Below are 25144 nucleotides of genomic sequence, written 5' to 3' on the forward strand. Positions count from 1 at the left end.
TGAAAGCCGCGCATTCATTCAAGGACCTTGACTCGCTGCTGAAGCCTGGAGGCTCAGGACGCTGACAGGAGAGAGAGGAGGGGGATGTGAAACAGAAAGACAGGGCACAATAGAGGGAAAGGAACAAGAAAGAAGAGGAGGACTTGCGCGCCGGATTTGAGCCGTTATTTCCTTCCTCAGCAACAAAACACCATGCGATGGAGGATTTGTTTTACGCATGGAAACTTCTCTTCTCTTGACTAAGACCTCCACGCTTTTACGCACAATTCACCTCAACATCAGTCCATTTTTAGGATTTCGCGGATGCGTCGTGGGCACCGGACCTACCCAGGGGTGTAGCCGCGGTGCGCTGGTGGAGACTGTGTGCGCGCGCGCATGTGTGGTTGGGTGTGTGTTTGAGAGAGAGAGAGAGAGAGAGAGAGAGAGAGAGAGGTGGTGATAGTGGTAGTGGAGGATCAGGCGGAGTGGCCGACCAGTCAGAAGGATGCTGGAGGGCAATGCCTGCAGAAAGAGAGGATGAGATTTGTCGAAAGGCGCTGGAGCTGCTCACCGACCTGTGCTCCAAGGGGGAGGTGCAGGACGACCACTGCCTGGATTTCATCTACTACTTCAGGGACCTGGCCAGACCGCGCTACACGGACTCAGGTCGGGCTTTTCTATCTTCTCACTGGCTGTTAAAGTAGATCCGATAGATGTTGTTATAGGAACCTGCGGCTGTCCTCAAAAAAAAAGAAAAGAAAAAGAAGAAGAAGCATCTAAAATATGCAGTTTTATGGTCAAATCGAATTCATCACGAGCTCCGCAGGGGCTGAAAAAAACCTATTTCTATTTTTAGAGGAGCATTTAGAAGACTTTTATCTCAACCAGCAGAGCTTCTCTTAAAAGGTTCAAACTGTTTGAAGAGACATAGAACGGTACATGGATGTCATCCTGTACACAGCCACACTGTGTTTCACTATATTCCCAGTTCACGAAATGCAAGAGTGTGATCCGTGAACTTGTTGCTTGCATCCATTAGCACCCAGCAAGCAGAATCTAACAAAGCCTCTCAGCACCACACACACACATATATATATGTATATATATATATATATATATATATATATATACATATATATATATATATATATATATACATACATATATATATATATATATACATACATATATATCTATATATACATACATATATATATACATATATATACACATATATACATATATATATATATACATACATATACACATATATATATACATATATATATACATATATACATACATATACATACATATATATACATACATATATATATATCCTCCTCCTCGCGCAGACTGAAGCTAGTGACTCTTGGTCTGGTTTCTCTTTCACTGTGGCGGAAAAAGCCCCACCCGATCTATTCCCACAGCTCCCAGCACTGTAGGCATGAGTCCAGTGGTGTATTATCCAGTTATTTTAAACTCCCAGTAGGCTTGTAATGTCTTCAATATTGAAATTAGAAACCATTTTCTGATCAGAAAGGAGGCCAGTCTGGAGAAAAAAAAACTAAAAACAACCTGGCACAATTAAAAAATGTAATAAGGAGGAACGTTAAATTATTACATTCACGCTGCACATTTGACCACAAAAATCTCCAAGAAAACTGTAGGAATAGTACAAGAATACAACACAAAAAGTCCACACATTTGAGTTGTTTTCTTTTGCGAGGATTTTATAAAGGCTTCTCTATTCCATTGTGCATTTGCATATGCAATGCATATCAGAGCGTGCAGGCTGTTTGATTATTTATGTGCGTATATGCTCTTCTTTTTTTTCTTAATAGCAGCTGTGGCTGGGCTGTTGGTATTTAAACATGTTACAATCCATCATTAAACATGTATGATGAAGAGGAAGTTCAAGCTACCAGAGTGGTTCCCCTGAGGAGCCATGACCCACTTCCTCTTGTATTAGACTGCTCTAAATGCACACGCACACACACACACACACAGTTTGATCCACAACAAACAAATATCCCTTTTAGTGGAGAGGGGAGAGACTGAAGCTCTACTGCTCTCTCGTACTGGAAGTTTTGTGAGTTGTTTCTATTGCAACCGTTTCAAAAAAGGCACCCATCCAAACAAGTGGTTTCGTACACTTACACACAGATAGAGCCACAGGTGGAATCTAGTTATTCTACTTGCGCCACAAGGTGCACATAATGAGCCTTACATGAGACCAGAATGGGTAGTACTTTTTCATCCTCCGGAAATCTTCAAAATAGTTCTTGGCCATTTAAAAGGTGCTCAATACGGGGCCAGAGCATCGCAGCTTACGGTGCTGATCGCTTTAACAGTCAACTACAACAGGGCTGACAAAGCTAACAGTGTATTTTTCAATTACTAAAACCCTTTAAGCAGAAGGCTGGGAGTGGTCTTTTTGATGGTAATGCTTTGACACACTCAAAACAAAGTACCCTTTTCAATGTAGGGCTATAATGCAGCCACGGATACTGACTGTACCACTTTGCCTGAAACCGTTGTCAGGATCTGTAGTGGATCTGTAGTGTTGTTTCGTGTTTCCTGTTTTATTTTGAAGTCCTTGTCTCTCGTGTCCTCTGTTTCTCTGCACTTCCTGTCCCTGTGATTGTCTGCCCTGTTCCTGATTGTTTCCTCCTGTGTCCAATCATCTGCACCAGCCCTCTGTATTTAAGTCCTGTTCATGTCATTCCCCTTGGTCGGTTCGTTCTGTTATGTGCGCAGCTGCAGGTAACTGGACCCAAACGCCGTCAACACTGGAAAAGGCAACTTTATTGGTCCACAGGATTCAAAACAAACAAAACAGGCTCACACACATGATCTTCAATGATCTAGACAAGACAAACCGACCAAGGGGAATGACACAAACAGGACTTAAATACAGAGGGCTGGTGCAGGTGATTGGACACAGGAGGAAACAATCAGGGACAGGGCAGACAATCACAGGGACAGGAAGTGCAGAGAAACAGAGGACACGAGAGACAAGGACTTCAAAATAAAACAGGAAACACGAAACAACACTACAGATCCACTACAGATCCTGACAACTGTAACTTCTTGTGCTGAAGTTGCTGTATGTAAGGCTGTATGGTTCACTCCTCATGTCCAGGACACTGCTACACTCACTTCACGACAGTCACTGTCACTCAAAACTGACTGTTCCCTAAAGAGCAAAGAAACATGCATGTTTTAACATAATATTAATTCACATAAAACAGGTAGACAATGTTTACACTGTCAGCCATGGTAATACACCTCAACACAGAATCAATTTAAGACCTCACCTGGAGCCCTGATGGTTACAGCTGCTGCTTCCTCAAGCTGCACTACATCGGCACTGGATTTCTGAGTTTCCCGAATGCATTTCAAAAGGATTCACTCTGTGTGGGTAGTTAGCCTATTGACGTTACTAGCTAACGTTAACTGACAACAACCCAGGCTTCTTGATAGCTACTTTCCCTCTGGCTGGTGAACAAACTTCGTGGTAGCATTTTCCCATCTACAAAGCACAACAGGGTCAACAATATCAATGCTGAGACCAAACAAAATACTAATATGAGGCTTTATTATTTCCTGGCGTATTTATTAGCTCATCGTGTCTACTGCCAGTTACGATTCACGGAGTGTGTCTCACTCTGCCACTTCAACCAATTAAATGACAGCATCTTGTCTCACAGGCTCGAGGGCACATTGGAAAACGTGGAAATGTATTTTTCATTCTTCTGGGCGACGAACATAGTAGAGATAATAATACGAATATATTGTGCAAAATCATTTTTTCTTGAGGCAATTCAAACTAACAAAAATATTGGTGGGGACAATTGTGTCTTTGGTCGTGACTAGTACGTATGGACCATATGCAAACCTACGCCCTTGAGAGGAAACACAACCCCCAAATACTGTATGAAATTTCCACCTTCCACTTCCAGTGAAAGGTGTAGACAGGACAAATAGGAGTTGCTCGAGACACGACAAGGGCCTGATCCCTCACCAGCTTCCCATCACCACCAACCCTTACAATTGTGTTTAAGCCAAACTCAGCACTGCCAGAGGTGAGTTTGAGAGGTGAAACGTAACTCTCTATGATGGTGGTGAAGCATTTGATCCAAAAGCTGAAAGGCTACGTGGTACAGTCTTTCAGCACATTCAGTTTGGACTGTACAAACACATCTTTGATACTTGAAGTTGAAGGGAGTGCACTCTCTATAGCTACTTGCAATGCCGCTCCCCTCACTGACCGAAAGAACTGTCAGCTAGTGTGATTTAGATAATCGTACTTCTAGCCTTTATGTTTACTGAGCCATTAACCATATAAACAAGGCTTAACTAATACACATTCTTTTCCCAGAACTGAGCACAACATGTCAAACTAGCAACATACAGAACCATTCTGTGCCTTTTATGATATTTTTGTGAACAAATATTTTTTGTCCTACTCTATTTAAATGTATACTATTTTTGCAGCCTGCTCCTCAGTGGACCTCAATGAAGGCAACAGCTGTGGGTGCCTGATTGGTGAGGCAACTGCGAGGCCTTTTTCCTTGACCTCATTTGTAGTCTAACCCTCACTTTTTTTTTAGGCCCACAGACTGAGAGTTTTTTAAATGCTCCATGTATGCATTAACTATGCATGTTTTCATATATGCTTAACATCTTGTGGTTAATGCAAAGATATTGTAATGTTATGCAAAAGCTTCTCCATTTGCACCGATGTTTTGCCCAGGTGTCTTCCAGCTATGCTTCATCAGTGCTTCCTTATTAGGTCGGTATATGTAAGTGTTGTGTGAAAATGAGTTATTATTTCTGACCATGGAGTACAAAGCTGTTGTATTTACTCATGCCTACTGTATACTAGAAGACGTTGAAGAGACTGAAGTCTGACACCTTCTCCCATCTAAAGACACAAGTCAAAGATACATACTCATACAGTTCTCCGATCGGGCAAGTGAAAAGATGTATGTGATCTTTTTGAGGCATATGCTGATTGTTATCATTTTGTTCAAATGTAATCTTAAAAAAATGAATATGGCAAATCATCCGAGATTAGCAAATCTGCTGGTTTGTCTTAATTCAGTTGCATCACGGTCTCCATACACAGGTCACTTCAAGTCGGTATATTAATATGCAAAAGAAGAAAATGATCTGATGCCAACATTTTCCACAGAGCACAGGTTCTGTCCATATAAATAAGTTGACAGTGGATTGGAGTGGATGTCCTAAAGGTGTGGGCCTTTTTTGGTCACTCCAGAGTCGGAATTTGTCTTGCTTCAACTAAGTATTTGTAAACCCATCACGATATTTTCTTTTAATGCCACAACTAAGTTCTTTGTGATTACCAGTAATTCACTTTACGCCATTTGCACCCTTAAAACCTAGCGAATGTCTTAGCAGGTGTATTTAACCATCATTTGCTTTTCAATCAAAATCAATCAAATATATAAACAGGAAGTAAAGTTAGCAGCCGACACCCTGCCAACGATCCACTTATGTTACGTGCTGCCCGGCTTTCACGCTGCAGAAGAGACTGATACAGCAACAAAAATGTCCCGCAGAAAGTACTTTCATTTCCTGGTCTCTATGACGAGGGATTGATGAAACGTATGGGGAAATAGGTTAGGTTTCATTACACCCTTGATTGCATTTTTGAGGAATGGTTGCCAGGCAACACAACATTATTGGATATTTGGGATAGAAATCTTTGAGCCCCTGGTAATATTCTTGAATGAGCGCAATAAAGTTAATGGCTCACATCTTCTAATCTCTTGTCTTAATCTGAAATCCACAACATGCATTTGAATCCCTTGCATACAACTACATTCCTTCAGGTGTTATCCATGCACAGGTATCTAATTTTCCCCATGTGGCACTGTGAAAGTCGTTTCCAGGACATTATCCCCATGCTTCCACTCAGAAACACACTCCCATGCCCTTTCACCTCAGCTATTGTCTCATATTGACCCGCTGCTGACTTGGCTGTTGCAGCTTATTGAGCTGCATTCAGTGCTGCGCTCCCCGGAGGATGGCGTATCGTACATCAAAGAGTTTAATGAGATGCCTCGAGCCCGAGGCCCGCAGGCAGTGGAACAATAAATTGGTCACAATCACAGGCCTCTGGTACTTAATCTGCTCCAAATACTGCTATGAAGCTGAAGGTTAGATAATTTTGTAGATATTCAAATGGACACTTTCTAGGAATGTGGTGTGAATATAGTGTTTTTCCCCCTCAGAGACTGTGTGTGTGGTTTTGGTTGTTTAAATTATGCAAGTGGTGGTTACTATTGGACCAAGTGGCAATGTTTTTACCAGTCTGGCAATGTTGAGCTAAATGATAACATTCTCACATTGACAGCTTGTAATGTTTACTGTGTGAAAGCTATGACATTACAAAGTTGGGACATGAATGTTTTACCAAATTTAATGTCGATCCATCGAATAGAGTTGATTTGGACCACAATGGTAGATTTACCAACGAGCAGTTCCCATCCCCAGAGCAAATCATTGAAAATCATAACAGGTGGACCTTTCACTCCTCTCTTTGGTAATATCGGTCAGTCATTTATAGTCCAAAATGGAAATACAAAGCGTAATTGTGGAAAATAATGAGAATTTCAGAATTATCATAATAATCAGTCATTCAACTGTGATGTTTACACCGGTACAGTAGGTTAATTGAAGGTTATTATCTGTGTAGGTGTGCTGGACAGTAAACATCATTGTGAGGACCTTGTGTGTCTGATTAGTGTCTGCCCTGCTCAGGGACCTAACGGTGGGTGTGATGGGCCTGTAATGAACCTACCTCAGAGGCACGGTGACCTCTTGGTCTATATCCACTCATCACTACTAATACTTGCAACCACAGAGACAACAAAAAACAACAATAAAATGGTGTGTCCCATAAATGCCTGAAGTCAGTGGTGTTCATGGTTATTATTATGATATATGGAGTTAATAAGAAGGAACAAAGCACAGTGAGGTTTTGTTTGGCAGTCTGTGTTTGTACAGCCTAGTATCCCAAGGAGGTAATATCTGAAAAGCCTGCAGCACATAATTTGCGAAGAATCAACGTGGAGGTTGATTAATAGTGTATTATTAAAAAGCCGATAAAATAACGATAGTTTGGGGCAGGAAAAAGCCGATAGCAGATTAATTGGCCGATATCAGACATAGAACATGCAGATATTTTCAACAAAAGTGGCCCCAAATGATTACATCGCTTGCATTATAAGCATAATTCCATACTATGCTTATAATTTATTAATTAAGCTGGTGGAGGCTGCGCAGCCATCGGCCAGTATAATAATAGTAATAATACATTTGATTTGTATAGCGCTTTACAAGATAATCAAAAGTACCAGAACCAAAGTTTGCGGAACGTCTTATCGACGCAAATGTATTATTTGAGATGTAAAGTAAGGCCGTGGAGTTCCTCGTGGTGGAAGTTCCACCTTTCACACTGTAAACGGCAGTCACACCAATTAGTGCGCCAACCTTTTTTTTTCTTGCCACGGTCTTTACTGAACCTTTAGGTGTCTAACCTTAAACATACCGTATCCACAGTTTTCAAAGTTTTCCCGGAAGCGCTGTGGTTGCCACTTGTAGTCCGAGTAGTATTGATCAAATTTCGTTCGAACTGGCTTTGGTTGCAATTAAAAGGTCTGTGGAGAACAAAAAAGGTGCAACGCATTTGCCGAAAAGCAATCACAAACCCACAGGCTATCTTCTGACGATGATTTAGCTTTTACATGTTTGGAAATTAGCTTCTAAACTGGCTACTTGGGGAACAACCCGGTCGTAGACTTCATCTCTCAACTCCGGTCTCCAATCTCAAGTTGCTAAATTGCGTAATGTAAACAATGAGCAGCGCGTGGATAAAGGAAGTCTTGGCCCGGAACCCCAGAAATATAGTCCCCCATAGGCTTAGCCGTCGTCAGATTTACAGTCGATGGGCTCCAAGACCATCTGTGAACCTTTTGAATCTCTGAACAAATCCAATCCAATTTCAATCTGTGCAGTGTTTCCATGAGCTAAACATGTCACATTGACTCTAGCATACTCATGGACATTGAAAGTACAACTCCAGCTTTAGGGTTTTATGAGTCCTCTTTGTTCTTGGACTCAGAAGTGGAGTGATCAAAGCTATCACCTGCATCCCTCTATAGGCTTCCTTCCTCAGGTGACCTTATAGCCTTCAGCCCCTCAGGTTAAGCTATATAGTCTCATTTTCCATGACAGGCCTGAACCCAATTATTTTCTCTGGTCTTCTAGACTTTTACCGTTGTGGAGGTTCTTTAATAACTCTCAATGCTTCTCCGTCAAACCTTCCCAGGCTCTGGAGAGATGGTTTGAAGGTCTTTCTTGAGTTTAATGTAGGGTCGTCCTCAATTGGCTTTTGGACATTTAATGTCCTCCTTTGCTGTCAACATAGCCACATTATAGGTCTCCTCACTCAGCCAAGACTGGAAACACATCTGCAGGATTACATGATGCCCGTTCCAACCTTTCTCCATTGGCAACCAGTAGTGTTAAATTGATTGTAGTGATTGCATTTTCAGCTTCTGGTCACAGCTCACATCTTTTAACTCCTTGTAGGTTGCACTGGGCCACATTTCTTTGCAAAATCTTTTAACTTGTTTAATCTAATATTATGTCTACAGCTCTTGCTATTTTTCAAAGGAGTAAAAAAAAAAAAAAACTCTGAAAACGAGGGGAATTATTCCAATTAGCTTTTGGGCAATTTTGATGTACACTGTAACCAGATCTTTACAGATCACAGGATTATTGGAGATACATTAAATTGATATGTGTATATTGTTACCAGACAGAAGCTGCTCTATAATTCCAGAATGTGGATGATGACGGTGTCTTTTGATTCGACTGTGTGAGAAGAAAGGCAATCTGTCGGTGAGGTGCGGAGGGTTAATCACTTTGAATTCAGAATAAAGATTGCACAGATGGATGCACGCACACAAAAGGTTAATGAATAAATCCTCATTCCTGCTTGGAAAAATGATGACGAAATGTGATGCATGTGTTAGTGCATGTCACACTAACCAACGTGATCTGATGGGAAAGCGCATAAATAGAACAACACTTTTGAGGACATTTTGCGTCGCAGTTTTGAACGTTGAGGTTAACGTGAATTCAAACAGAAAGAACTACTTGATTATTTCTAGGCAAAAAAAACAACCGTATTAAAAAAGGTTGTTTGTTTCATAAATTAAGTTGCGTACATGAGCTAAATAATCAACGGAAATATGTTAACGATTCGATCACAACCCAGCCTGACACGCAAAAAAAACCCAAAATGTGTAGCAATAAGACACAAAATAACTTACAAATTTGGCTTGTACATCCACCATTTGGTGAGACCATGCTTCAATATGACACATGCCAAGTGAAATGTGCAGAACTGTCTAGAAAATTTAAGTTTCATAGTTGGTGCTGGGTCTCTTCTCTGCTCCTTTCTACAGAATAGCTGGATAATCAGCCACCCTAGAGCGTGTTGTTGATTCTCACAACACCTCATCAAAGGGAGATTTAGTCCAAATCAATAAAAGCAGCCATCTGTGTGTCTGTTCGCTTTGGGGTTTTAAGCTTAATTCACATCAGAGGCAGGAGAACGCCTCTGTCAAGGCTTCTATCAAGAAAAAAACATTTTCAGTGTTGGACAATGAAAATCAGACTCAGATCCCTCCCACTGATGTGCTTCCTGGTAGTGAGACGATCTCTCCATTGCTTCAAAACCTTAGATGCGTTGCTTTTATCATGTCATATCGACGGAACAATTTGTTGATAGCATTTGCGAAAAAGGTCACTTATTGGTGATTAATTTGCCGTGTCGCTCTCGTACCTGAACTTCCATGAACCCGTTATCATTGCAGAATTGACCTTTTGGCTTAGCTCTCTCCTCTTAGTTACTATTGCTATGCGTTTCCATTCTTGCATGGCACGTACTGGAGGTAGGCAGTTATTCTTGATACAAATACTGTCTCCAGCTTTTTAATGCTTCCAGCTGATTGGTTTTCAAATGAAAACTGTGTAAAATAGTCTTTAGGGGAGACACAGTCACCATGGAACTTCTCCAGTTGATTAAGGTAATTATTCTTTGTGTTGCAAGTTTACTAAAATGTTATATATAAATATGCAAATGAGGCATTGTTTTTTTAGATATGTGCTAATTTGGATCCATTTCCAGAACAGAAATCTTAACAGGAATAAAGCCAGGTTCAAAATGATTGTTTCATTTTGTTGACATATTAGAGACAAAGGAAATTATAGATATCTCTTTTTATCAGTTCATAAATCAGAAAATATACTCACCATGAAACTGCTTACATACTTAGACAATCAACACTCAAGCTCTTTTGTTCATATTTGAGAACAGTACGTTTTAACAATATTAATATTGAGAGAAAGGGCTTTGAGGATAACAACTAGAGTTCTGCACGGGGCCAAAGCGAAGACCGGGTTGACTACACATGGAGTGGGCTGGATGTGAATGGGGCCTTTTAACCTAAACAATAAACATTACATTACATATCAATTAGCTGACGCTTTTATCCAAAGCGACTTACAATAAATGCATTCAACCATGAGTACAAACTCTGAACAACAAGAATCAAGAAAGTGACGTTTCTTCAAGAAAGCCAAACTTCAAAAATAAGTAAGTGCCATTCAAGTGCCACTGAAGTGCTAATCTGTTTTTATTCAAGGTATCCTGATGTCAATGGGGAGCTCGTTCCACTAATGAGGAGCCAGGACAGCAAACAGTCGTGATTTTGTCGACTGATAAGTTCGCAGTGACGGAGCTACAAGCCGATTGGCAGAAGCCAAGCGAAGTGAACGATCTGGGGTGTACGGTTTGACCATGTCCTGGATGTAGACCGGACCCGATCTGTTCGCAGCACGGTACGCAAGTACCAATGTTTTGAAGCGGATGCGGGCGGCCACCGGTAACCAGTGAAGGTCGCAGAGGAGCGGAGTAGTGTGGGCAAAATTTCGGAAGGTTGAAGACCAGTCGAGCTGCTGCATTCTGGATGAGCTGCAGAGGTCGGATGGCCTTAGCAGGTAGACCTGCCAAGAGAGAGTTACAGTAGTCAAGATGTGAACTGACCAAAGCCTGGACCAGAACCTGTGTCGCCTTCTGAGTAAAAAGAGGGCGTATTCTCCTAATGTTGTGCAGCATGTAACAACAGGAACATGTTTGTCGCAGTAATGTTGGCAGTCAGGGAGAGTTGACTATCAAGTGTCACACCGAGGTTCCTGACAGTCGGGTTTGGGGCTAACACAGAGTTGTTGAATGTAGTCAGGTCGTCGTGGGTGGGAGAGCCTTTTCCTGCAATGAAAAGTAGTTCAGTCTTGTCAGGGTTGATTTTCAGGTGGTGTGCAGACATTCACTGAGAGATGTCAGTCAGACAGGCAGAGATTCGTGCTGCTACCTGTGTTTCAGATTGGGGAAATGAGAGGATCAGTTGGGTGTCATCAGCGTAGCTATGGTAGGAAAAGCCATGCGAGCGAATGACAGAGCCGAGAGAGTTGGTGTACAGAGAGAAGAGAAGGGGACGCAGGACGAAGCCTTGAGGGACCCCAGTAGTCAGAGGACAAGGCTCCTCTGATCTACTGATCCCCTCCAGATCCTTTCCAGGTTACCCGGTAAGTGCGGTCGTTGAGGTAGGATGAGAAGAGGGAGAGCACAGTGCTTGAGATACCCAGATACTGGAGGGAGGAAGTAAGGATCTGGTGGTTCACTGTGTCAAGTTCTAGACAGACTCAGAGACAGCAAGGAGGGCAGTCTCTGTTGAGTGGCCGGCCTTGAATCCAGACTGGTGAGGGTCAAGAAGGTTGTTACTGTGGAGAAAGGAGGACACTTGGTTAAAGATAGCTCGCTCTAGAGCTTTGGAAAGAAAAGGAAGAGGAGAGACAGGTCTGTAGTTGTTGACTTCAGACGGGCTTAACTCTCGCCTCCTTCAGAGAGATAGGATGAGAAAGAGTCAGAGGGCAGATAAACCCACAAAGTATTGGAAGTACAGTCGCGTTGGGTTGCGTAACTTCTGTAGTAGTTAGCCAGTTAGCTGGACATGCTCAACCTTGCAGCTTTTGTTAGAGCAGAGACGATTTCACGGTTTAATTAATTCTTTACCATTTTGTTCTTGGTTTTGGATGGTTAAGTCCATTTTTTTCAAAATCACAAGACAATACTTTGGCTGTTACAGATCTCTTAAAAAATCTCACCATTTTAATGTTTTCCAGTGAAAATTAAAGTAATTTTAATAGAAAATATCATTCCCATTTACAACTCAATTGCAATATCAGTCAAAACTATCACAGTTGGATATTTTTTATGTAAGTAAAAAGCGCTTTTTTAAATCATGTTTATGATGGCCGTGTATGTTCTTTTTTCCGAAAGCACCAAATGAGAACTCGGCAAGGGATTTTACTGCCTTTCGACCACTGAGACTTTGATGTAAGCCACCTCTAGTGCCTCAGAACGCATTACACACTTTATACTTGCACCAGTTATTTCTTCATAGTACACAAATCAAAACCTCTCTAACCTTTTTTTTTTCTTTCTTAATTATAATTGTTGACTTCCTTTCGCTTATTGATTATTGAAGTCCCTGAATCCAATTAACTGCCACCAGCTGAACAGGGTTTAGGCAGCGGGCGCCTTGATTGCATCCTACAAAAAGGAGACACCACGCGGCTTTAGAAAAGGTTCCTATAAAGGTAATTGAATGCAGCCACGGGCTGTTTTATGTATTCTAAAAGCCAAACTCATCAAATATGGAGCAACAGTGGTTTCAATATTTATTTATTTTTGGTCTCAAATATTTTAAAAGTAAGGTGGCTTGAATCGAGAGTGACTGATATCTATTTTAATTTAGAAGCAGAAAACCTGAACACACGCTGTATATCATCTCCGCTGCTTTCAATTCACCCCAGCTGGTACCCGGTGCATATAGCTGGACACACAGGAGGGCCGGGTGTGTTCCTGCCTGCCTCATTTCACAGATCTTATCACTGACTGTGCTCTGATAGCAGTGCTTTGCAAACATAGATTTCTTTAAGTCTGTGCCTATTTTATTGGGATATTAAAGCGAGGGTTGGTGATCTTCTTTAAAAGCATCCTTGTTATATATCAAAAAGCCTACTTTGCTTTATGATCTATTTGACTCTTAATGGACCATCATTTACTAAATGAACATCAATTTCTCATAGACTTCTATACAATTGGACTTTTTGCAACTGGAAGAGTCGCCCCCTGCTGGTCAGTAGAGATAATGCAGGTTTGAAGACACTTCTGCATTGACCCCAATCTCAAGATTACCGACCCTAGTCTTTGAATATAACCATTTATTAGTATTACAAAAAAATAATAATAATTTAAAAAAAATATATATATATATAAATATAGCAGTCACACCACCCAAGGTACGAGCTATCGCTCTTAAGGAGCCACTCCCCAGATCAGGAAATTGTGCTGTTGCTTAAGCAGATTTCTTGAGCTCCGATTTTTGGAAACATTGAGAGAGAATGATCCTATTTGCATTGTCAGGCGTAGGACAAGCTTTTCTTCAGATGAGTGAGAGGGTAAATCAACACTGAATTACAGAGCGGCAACGTTACTGCACTGCCGTCTGTGGGCTGACACGTTCAGTCATGTTAGCTGTGCCGTAATCGTTGATGTCACAGCAGGTCGCTCGCTTTCGACAGCTGATTGATGCTGTGCCATGACATCACTGTGGCCCAATGTGTAACATGAATGCAAACAGCAATTAAATGGATATGAAATAGATCCCGAGGCCCGCCCCTGCTTTACTGGAGAGGTCAACGGTAATTGTTGCAATGGAGACCAATCAGCGCATCTTGTGCCAGTTAATTACATGTTCTATGCCTCTTGATGAAGGTGGCATATCTTTACACAGCTGCAACATTACTGGCTTAGTATTCAGACTAGGTGGTGACACAGGACTAGATATCCGCTCCACTAAATTCCACAAAATCCCAGAATAATGAATGCCTCTCCATCCCCTTTCCTGTGTTGTGTATCAGTTTTTTTGTTTATAAAACCTGACCTATTGTAATTATGATTCCCCTCCCATATGCTCCCATTGACTTTGTACCCCATGTCCCTTTGCAGTTACGTGATGAATAGTGAAATTGACTTCCATACTACGGTTTTGAAAAGATTGAGTTAGGCATTTGGGCCGTGGCCATCTTGGTTTTTTGCAACCAGTGACACAAGAGGGTGGAGCTTTTTAGTTGACTAATGTTGAGATTATGTTTTTTTAAACACTGAGAAATGGTTAACGCTCGAAGAAGAAAGCACCACAAGGAGACCTATGTTTTTGTCCCATTTTACACCATTAATTACAATAATCTGTCATTTAAATAACATGACTAAAGTGATTATTTAAAGCCAATCATTATGTTTTTAGTAAACATGGTTTTGTAGCTTTTTTAAAATGTACAACTTTAATCACCATCCAGGATATTTTTGAATCTCTCTGTTCAGCACAAGGATGTTTAATGCATCTATAAACATAACTCGGGGATAGGTCAGAGAGAATACAGTTGTAAAAAATTGAAATATGTATGCATATTTTTCTTCAATTAGTTTCTAAGTGAATCTGGGCCTTGGGCAGTTTTTGTTAGGGTTGTGTGGTGTGGAGGACCCAAACGCACGCTCACGCAGCAGCTTTTAAGATTCAAAGTGAGAATCTTTATTTCCCTAACGGATCGGGGAGGAAAAAACAGCAAAGAATAAAACAAACAAAACAATGATCAGAATAGTCCAGCTGATCAGAAGCGAGTGTTCCCTCGCTGGAGCCGGGAGGGCAACTCAACCGAACTCTAGTCCCTGATACCAACGGGATCGGTAGAGACCTGGTGTTCCCAACATGCAGTAAGGAACCAGACTGGTGACCGGAATGATCTGACAACCCGCCAGGGAATGCCATGGTCCTTAAAACAGCTGGCAGCACTTAGGGCAACGAGCCCCAGCTGAGCCAAAGGAGAGGGGCGTGGTAGTGGGCGGAAACCGGAGGTGGAGACTGTAGACTGGCAAAAGCAAAACATTAAGCACATAACAACAAACCAGACAGGAGGGGAACAAAGAGGGGAGCCAACACTAACATCAGACAGGGATCCTAACAGTTTTTGAATAAAGACTGGACTTTTTTTTTCTTTTGAACTCAACGACTGGACTTTAATTGCATCCATTAATGAGCTCATACACATATCTCACATTGTGCCAGAACACTCTCCGCTGTCCCATTAAGAGATGCTCTCAGCTCTTTTAGCAGGGAAGTCAAACGATAAAGGAAAACACTGTTGAATAGATTTGCAATGCAATATGAACACGACTGCTAACAGCTGTTAAAGCAGAGCATATTTTCCAGAAAGGGAATAGCTTATCTTGGACGAGGCTCGGAGTATCACTGATATTGTCAGTATATCATGGAGACTGCAAAGCATCGTACCAAATAAAGACACTCCGTCCGATGGGTTAAAGAAGAACTTCAGACGATCTCTTTCTGTGTTGAGTCTAATTCAGAACGACTAGCAACCAAGAAAAAGAGCTGAAGAAGAAAGCATATCTCTCTCTGTAACTCTTTCTCTCTCTCTTTGGGATTGAGAATGAGGTTTTCATTTGACTACATAGCTAGCTACCTAGAAAAAGTAGTGACAGAAAATAGCAACAAGCATGTGCATTTACTATTATTGATGCCTCCATACGACCAACATAAGTAAACGAGACCATCAGTGAGGAGGTTGGCTGTTTGTCCTCTCTGGGAGCCGACACGGACACCACGCTGCTGGAGGCCCAGACCGCATGGCCGGGCCCGTCGGAGGAAAGGGAGGTGCGGGAGAACCAGAACCAGAACCATGCACGGGGTAGACGGTCATACCCTGCTGCAGTAAAATGAGAGGTTTTCTAAAAGGGACTCTGGTGCTCGTAAAACAAACTACCACTTTTGTTCACAAGGACTGCCAAACTCTACACAAAGGGAAAGTTCCTGGTGGTAGCTTTAAATCTACATATGTTTGATCAATGTGAAAAATCCTTATGCTTCTCCAAAGAATGATGACAATGGAACATTACCACGATGTATGGTTGAATGAATAAAGTGAAACAAAAAGGCTTTGGATCACTTTTTCAGCCCTTCGTTATCACATTTATGTGAGAACATTCAATCGTGAGAAACCATGTATAATTTAGTGAAATGCACAGAAGCAATCCATCTTGTATGTCTCAAAATATTTTTATAGTAGAAAGCAATTGATAGAGCAGGCAGGGTGAGCTGTCTGGAGAATTGTTTCAGGTTTTAATGGTTTGGATTCAATCATATGCCGTTTATATTGTGTGTACAAGATACTGGGTCTCATGCATCGGATTAATCAAATTAAATTTACTTGATTCAGGGGTTTTTTCTATAAATCTTGCCCAGTGAGAAAATGTTACAGTCTTTCCTTCTCATTTAGCATTCTGAATGAACACAGTCTGTCCTCCTTGGGGACAGTTTGTCTGTGCCGGTGTTTTTAACTGGCAAAGCTGTGGTCACTGACCCCCCTCTTCTATCTCTAGATGTATCGGTGAGCCTGTTGTCCCTGCTGGTGACCACCTGTGGTCTGGCTCTATTCAGTGTCTCCCTCTTTGTCTCATGGAAGTTATGCTGGGTGCCACTGAGTGGCCGCTTCCTCCCAGATGTCCTCAAGGGGGCGCACTTCCTGGGAGGAGACCAACAGCCCGTCCTCACAGAGGTAAGGAAGAGAGGTTCACATTCAATCTTCACATACTAAGTGAAAGTATTGATATGTTAAGCAATATTTAGTCCGTCATATGACTTATTTATATTCTTAATATACACTAAGCATAGATCATAAACTGTATACCATTTGGATGGAGTCTCTGTGATGTCACCGATGGGTTTCTGAAGAGCCATTGTTAAACTCAGATTTGGCGGCTCCAGCCCCTTGACCTATTGGCAGTGCAGACAGCTAGCAGCCTGAGACAGCATCCACCTGTCAATCAAAGTTGCTACTCCCTTTACAACTTTAAGCTTTATTACAATTCAAACAGATGGGTTACATTGAAATTCATCCCCTGAAAAGGTTAAAACTGTTTTGTTGTACCAGGCTCTGCTGTAGAGTCAGGCATTTTAACATGGGTGTCTAGATTTATTGGTGGCTTCATTTTTCAGCTCTAATTCTTCAAATTGGCCACCCCCATGCAACACACAAACTCCCATCCATCCATCCATCCATCCATCCATTATCACCCGCTTATCCGGGGTCGGGTCGCGGTGGCAGCAGATTCAGCAGGCCGACCCAGGCTTCCCTCTCACCCGCAACACTTTCCAGCTCATTCTGGGGGATCCCGAGGCGTTCCAAGGCCAGCCGGGAGATATAATCCCTCCAGCGTGTCCTCGGTCTTCCCCGGGGCCTCCTACCAGTTGGACGTGCCCGGAAAACCTCTAATGGGAGGCGTCCAGGAGGCATCCTGACTAGATGCCCGAACCACCTCAGCTGACTCCTTTCGACACGAAGGAGCAGCGACTCGACTCCAAGCTCCCCCCTGATGTCCGAGCTCCTTACCCTATCTCTAAGGCTGAGCCCGGCCACCCTACGGAGGAAGCTCATTTCGGCCACTTGTATCCAAGATCTCGTTCTTTCGGTCACGACCCAGAGTTCGTGACCATAGGTGAGGGTTGGAACGTAGACCGACCAGTAAATGGACTCCCATCCATCTTATACATATACAGAAAGGCAGCAGGAGACAGCACTGTAAAACCAACAAAACAATTGGCGTCATGAAGGATTGGTTAAATAGCCAATCAAGAGCCAACGCTAGGGAAGCTTTCCCTATTCCTATGCTATTAATAATTGTAATTGTAATAAATCAAGTATTTCCTTCATTCCGAATATTTGTTATGAATATGCAGCGGGCCCGCTGTATTTCTTCGAGCTTTTTAACCTTATTCAACTTCTTTCTGTTTACAATGTAAGCCATTACCACAATGTAAGCCATTACCACAGCCCCAGTGGCCCGTCCAAAAGGATAGGATCAATAGCCAAATGGCATGGTATGCTCAACTGCAGGCTGTTGCCTCTATTGTGTATTTGCATTGCTGTAACTATGACACAAGCTGCTGTTGATGTCTACCATACAGGTGGACGGGGACGAAAGGGAGTACAGCGAGGATGGCTGTGTGAAGGAGCCTTCAGGACCCCTCTCAGCTGTGGCTGTTCCAGAGTCAGGCCTAAAGATAAGCCACACGTCGCCTGACATCCCACTGGAGACCCAGACCAAAGTGGAGAGAAACCAGTTCCACACTCTGGCCAGGGACAGGGTCCAGAGACAGATTACTGAGCCAACTTCGTCTGTACGGTCAGTACACATCAAACCCCAAAGCTACTGTCCAGCTTTTGGCGCTGGCAGATTAAACACAGATGGACACACACAGTCACAGACACCTAGACCTCTGGGTTCAGAGATAACTTTTCACCACGCTGACAGCACACAATACATGAGGCTGAAGGGAACGAAGTGGCTCCAGCATTGGCCTCACAGCAACAAAGAAGAGTCAATCAAAATGGTTTGAATGTTTTTATACGTCCACTTTTACATTTTGTTTCAGGCACAACTCCATCCGACGTCAGATGAACTTGTCCAATCCGGACTTCCACCCTGCTCAGTTCCAGCGCCAAGAGTCACTGTCTGGTTTGGGCCGAATCAAACCAGAACTCTACAAGCAGCGATCCCTGGACGCAGAAGATGGCCGTCGCCCCGACGGCTGTGGCCGTCTCCTCTTCGTCCTGAAGTTTGACTTTGACCTGGAGCAGCTGATTGTGAAGATCCACAAGGCCCAGGACCTTCCCGCCAAGGACTTCTCAGGGACCTCCGATCCTTACGTCAAAATCTACCTGCTGCCTGACCGCAAAACCAAGCACCAGACCAAGGTGCACCGCAAGACACTCAACCCGGTGTTCGATGAGGTGTTTCTATTTCCTGTGGCGTACACCGAGCTGTCGAGCCGCAAGCTGCACTTCAGCGTCTACGACTTTGACAGGTTCTCTCGCCATGACTTGATTGGCCAAGTGGTGGTGGACAACTTTCTGGATCTTGCTGACTTTCCACGGGAGACTAAACTGTGCCGGGACGTACAATACGTGACCTCGGTGAGAAAGCAACTTTTCCATTTTCTTAAAGTTCCATCACTGTGTGGCTATCTCTCTTCCTCTCCTCCTTTGCCTGACTGATGCTGCATGTCTTTGTAAAGCCTTCTATTTGTTACCGTCAGTACCATGGTTGTTAATAGCAACCAACTGACTAGAATGTAGCAGCATGTTTGCAGTGGGATATACTGTATGTGCACATCTGTTCGACCAGTAGTATCCATACCAGCATAAACCCCATGCCCTTTCTTGAGTTTGGCCAGAATCTGCTCGAACAATCAAAAAGAGCACGAAACCCTGTCATAACAGCAGTGGGAGTGAGATATATCAATGGACTTGGGTCTCATTTCCCCTTCAAGTGGAACTAATCTGTGGTTTCAGGAGGCAGAAACATAGAAATATACTTAGACACGGTTAATGTTTAATGAAAGCAGTAGGAAACACTTGGGGGTACTGACCCAGATCTACGCTGACACAAGACTGGGATTGGTTTGACAGAGATACTGTCTTTATTACATTATTCACTTGGATAAATGTACAGAGTTGGTACACTGAGAACCTCAGTAAGAAAGTTAGAGCCTCTTGCAAGGGAATTCCTCATGGTTTGCCGGTATTATTGAGTGAAGATGGCGATCGGTGTGTCTCAGTTTGGGATAGAAACAGTTTTTTGGTCGATGGACAGTGCCAGAAGACAGTATACTTTGAGCATGAGCAATCAGTTTATGGAATGATCATACATATACATGTAAGATTATATATTCATTGTATAGTTTATGGTGTATAACTCATAACTTTTTCATTAACTAAGTATTAAAACTGGACTTGCCTAATACCAGACTTGTTACACTCTGTTACCATCTTCAGTCTGACATTGCCTCCTATCCAATCAATTTCCATGGGAATAGGCGGATATCATTTTTGTGTCGCAAAGCATGCTTTTGTTTGGCAAGCAGGTAGTACTGGCCCTACTTTACCCGTCTCCCAGGAGTACCACAGTTACAATTTAAACATTTTTAAATAGCTTTTTGGTTCGATGCCAGAAATAAAATCAGGTGTCTTGAAAATGTTGGTTGCTAACAAAACGACCGCTTCAGAAATCATAATGTGTGCATTCGTGAAGATTACCTTGCTGAACAAAACGTGTAAGTATCACAAGCTTGAATTTTCCACAGAGCTTATTCTCTGCAATAATCCAAGAAGGAATCGAAGGAACCAGTGCGATGCTAACTTCCGGGTTGGCCGACAACAATACGTCATCTCTGCAGCTCTCTATTCTGCGGCTGCTTTCTCAGCCATATAGAAGCAAGTCCGACTGGTTACTAGAGACGAGAGAGTTGCTGTGCTACCATTTCCATTAACATCTACTGTAAATAAGCTTTACTGTATTTCAGTTGTACCTTAAAAATATAAAAGCAAAGCTGTAGTTGACCATTTTCCTGCTTTCCATTCAATATCACCAATGCCATTAGAACACTAAAATCTGCTGTTTTCGAAACATTTGGGTATGACTAAATACATGTCTTGATATTTCTACACATTTACGAAACTTTATGCAATTCTATATATATATATAATTTGCATGAGAAACCCATGAAACTTGTGTCCACGGACTATAAATCGGGCTATCAGACAGAGCATTTCAGGAAGCTACCCCTGGCGTCTAAGAGTGTGGGCACGACTTTTTTGGGAGAGACTTTAAACCTTACACCAACAACACAGTTGCTCCTCATCAAGTAATTAAGTTCAAAGCTGTAGAAAATGATCAATAGCTGGGTCAGCACTCAACCAGCTCTGGCCTGTTATTGCAGCGCTAACTACAGTAATGCAAAGACCCTTGTGGGATAATGCTCCACACAAACAAACACACACGCACACACACGCACACACACACACACACACACGCACTCACGCACCCACACAACTTGTTGTTGCCCAAATATTGTTTTAACACCTTCCAGCTAAATAAGGTCAGTATAAATGGGTCAGAAGCTCCTCTGAGGAATCAGACTTGTGAACTATAGCTGTCCTGTCTCCGGTGTCCAAGTTGGAGGCGTCCACTTTCTAAATATAATCCCTTATTAATCATCCATTTACCCAACACAGACTGCAATCAGCAATGCAAACTGTTGGGCTTTTCCAACTCTGGATATTACTTTGAGCAACTTTCGCATTCTTTTGTATTCCAAAGCAAGAGAATGACATGTGTTGTATTTCAAGATATGTATATTTTTTGAATATTGCACCTTTTGGTCTTTTAAAATATTTATAAGTACTATATTTTAAAAATACAACATAGGTGAATGCTGGTCCTATACCTGCTTATATAATGACGTAACTGCAGGGGCCCACAGCGTGTCATCCAATTCAAACTAAACTAAGCTAAATACTAATCATGCACAAAACTTGATGTACTTTACAAGAAAAATATTGCAAAAGAACACTTTTAAAAGAATACTTTCAAAAATCTAATCCAAATAAAGCAAAGGTCTAGAACGATGAATCAAACAATACTACTTATTGTTAGTAAAACGAGAAGTAAATACTAACAAATAGTGCCACTATTTCTTTTGGATATCAACACATGCTGTTTTAATCATGCTGCATGAAGAGAAGCATGAATTAGTTAGGTAATATCTATAATGCACACCATGATAATGCTGTTTTTTTCCTTCAAATGTTTGACTCTCTTTACAGCCATCTGAAGGCAGCGGGTATCTGCTCCAACTGATGATGTCACTATTAAACCACAAGGTTACATTCTGCCCAACCAGCATCAGACTGTTGAAAAAACAACAATCACTTTCAACTTCCTGTGTGCTTATAACAAAGCACTTCACACACACACACACACACACACACACACACACACACACACACACACACACACACGTTTCTTAGATTGAAACCTTACAATCTTCATTTTCTGTTCCCTACCCTTACTGTCAATATTTATTTTTCCTGTAAATATATACAATAGTTTGATGGAGTAATTTACATGATGTGATGATTAGATAATGCTTATACATAGAGGAAATTGAAGGGTAGTTGGTGTCCTTTACATTTTTGCCTTGACAGTATGCTGTCCAAAAATACAGTATTTCGACAGAAATTGTAAAAACAGAAAAACATATCTTTGGATGTTAAAACTTCCGACAGTACATGAACGAATGATGTGTGACGAAGGTTTCCGTCAAGAAAGACCAAATCTATTATTAAAGTAGTGATTTTTCAGCTTAGCATTTAGAATTTAGAATTTAGTCCAAAAAAAAATTGGTTGCAAATCCTGTTAAAAAACATGAAATCCTCAGTGAAAGTGGGAATCCATGATTGACTCTACAGAGACTAAAAGTCACATTACAAAAGTTCTTCGAGCAGAACAGAACAGAGATGGAGGTTCTAAGTAAAGGTTGTAAAATAATATGTTTAGCATTGGAGCCACCATTTTGTTCTTTTAATGGTAACCCTGTGGGCACTTGTAAACCTTATTTAATATACAGATAAATTTTTTTCACATTTTTGTAAAATAATATCAAAGAAATTTCACTTTTTTAAAATGATTTATGGCTTAATAACTACTATACTGTACAACATATTTTATTTTTGAGATCTCTCTAGGAGCCATGATTGTACTGGCTTTGGTCTCCACTGCAATATAAAAGTCTTTATATATATATATATATATATATATACCTCTATCAAAACTGCACAAAGACCAAGCTGTTGGTGCTTATTTTGTTTCTCTTTGTGAGAATAAACGCTAAACACCAAATACAATCAGACTGTGTCTTTACAAATGGTTGACAAATATAATACTTTAATTATGCTCACAGTGACATTGACCTTAGCTTGGTTACAATGTCGGACTAAAGCTACATCCACACAAATGCGTTTCTGTTTTATCATGAAAACAACCTCCGTCCACGCGGGCGTTTCACCATCGTTTTAGAGATGATATCCGTCCATACTAGCAAGCCTGAAAATGAATATCACAAGAATATTTCAGAACACTGAGCATGCAGGTAAACAGGAATAGATTAGTTGCTTTGTTTCACTGACAGATTACGTTTTTATTTTTATCTTTCAAAGTTAATTACAGGTCTGCACGTATCTCTCTCTCTCTCTTACACAAACATCACATTTACTTTAAAATGAACACTTACACTGCAAACTTGCACTAGATTATGGGTCAAGAAGTTTGGTGAACACACGTCTCTAACTCGTTTCCCTTTCAGAAACAGAAATGTAGCGTTGTGGATGTACCTTAAGGCTTAATTCCACTTCGTGTTGCTTTAATCTGACTTGTGTTTGCACACGTGCCAGTTTGTGGTCATGTCTGGCGTTTGGCATTGGGAAGGAACATGGAGTTCCACAGGACTCTCTCTCTCACTGTCCTCCAACAGAACGAGTCTACCTCCCTCAGGATAACTAGGAGGGACCCGACGCTGGTCCAGTCTGTGCATTAATCATAGCTCCTGGCACAGAGCGAGCCGCTGTTCCTGGCAATATGCTATGGACAGTAACGTACATATTTCTAATAGAAAAATAAATTATTCCTGTGGTGTCGACCTTTGGAACACTGGCACAGTCTGCAGTACCTGAACTTGTAGCTCTATATTCTTAGGTAGACATGTGGATTAGTGCTTTTATTGGCACAATGTCATTTTTACACAGGTGACCCGGAAGTTTATAAGTTTCTTAGAACACTGTATAGTTATAAACACTGATTCATGTTCATAATGGTCACCTACTGACATTTATTTTGAGAGGAATTGAGTAAATATTTGAAATAGCAGATTCTTAAAAAACAAGTCCAGTACACACCCAACACAAGTGGAATTCTATATCACCAACTCAAATGTACGAAAAACTATTACAACAAAACAGACAAATATTTTGATTTGTTTTTGTTCTATTTTATATATTTTTCATTTATATCATATTGTATGAAATATAGATTATGTTATTATATTAAATATAGATTGTATTATGTAAAATATAGATTTTATATATTATATTATATCAAATATAGATTTTGACCACCTCATGGTTGTTTGAGGCTTGTTTATCTTTCAGGTCCTCCAAGTCTTTGAACAACGTCTTCTCTTTCTCAGAGGTGTTTTTCTGGAGGGTCTGAATCTCCTCCTTCATCTGGTGAACCAGAGCGTCCTTCTCAGCCATCAGCTGCTTTGTGGCCTTCAGGTCCTCTGACATCTTTTTGCTTTCAACCCTGAGCTCATCTTCATTGCTCATTGTGTGATGTTTTAGTTCTCAAGTTCTCTTTTGAGAGAATCCTTTTTTTTCTCTCTCAAGCTCGAGCTCCGCTGAGAACTTCTGCTGGCTGATCACGTGAGCCACTTTCAGGTCCTCAAACTCACTTTGAAGCACCTTCTTCTTTGTTTTGATGGTGCTTTGGACCTCAGTGGCGATCCTCATGGGGACCATGGTCTCTGGATCACTTGCCCTGTTCAGCCTCTCCAGTTCTTCAGGTGTGACCTTCTCCCTGTTGGTGAACAGTTCTTTCAGGTTATTCTGCCGGGCCACCTGTTCTCTAGCCTCAGCTAGTTCTTTCTTGAGCTTCTTGCATGAGTTGAGCATCTGACCAGTTTGGTTCTGCGGTGTTCTGTACTAATTCAGTTTTCTGACTTGGTCCTGTGTGTTCAAGGAGCCCTGAGGCCTCCTGTTGTTTCTAACCTGCTGTATTTTTTAGCTGGTAGGTTATTGTGTTCACAACTTGAGTAGATGCAGTCTGTCACTGATGAAGAGTTATGATCGGTGGTTTATCGCAGTTGAAAATGAATGGCCTTTCTCTCAAAAATAATTTGTTTCAGTTAAAGATTCCAATTGACCAGAGCGAATCAAATTCCTTTTCATTGTGAATTGTGTGACAATTTGTTATGGTTACGAGTTACACTGGAATCCAAAAGCACAACACAGACACGGATGGACCTGG

The 25144-nt window shown here is 41.5% G+C and overlaps 1 protein-coding gene across 1 annotated transcript in view; it reads left to right on the plus strand.

The window, feature by feature from the left end:
• Window positions 1–497: 497 nt before the first annotated feature.
• The window catches only part of syt9b (synaptotagmin IXb), a 42958-nt gene continuing 18311 nt past the window's right edge, over window positions 498–25144 (plus strand). Inside the window, exons 1-4 of the mRNA XM_034535491.1 lie at window positions 498–645; window positions 16604–16767; window positions 18165–18406; window positions 18657–19197. Coding sequence (XP_034391382.1) covers window positions 498–645; window positions 16604–16767; window positions 18165–18406; window positions 18657–19197 — 1095 coding nt within the window. The remainder of the gene's footprint in view (window positions 646–16603; window positions 16768–18164; window positions 18407–18656; window positions 19198–25144) is intronic.

Source organism: Cyclopterus lumpus, chromosome 6 (assembly GCF_009769545.1).
Source record: "Cyclopterus lumpus isolate fCycLum1 chromosome 6, fCycLum1.pri, whole genome shotgun sequence".
Taxonomy (NCBI): domain Eukaryota; kingdom Metazoa; phylum Chordata; class Actinopteri; order Perciformes; family Cyclopteridae; genus Cyclopterus; species Cyclopterus lumpus.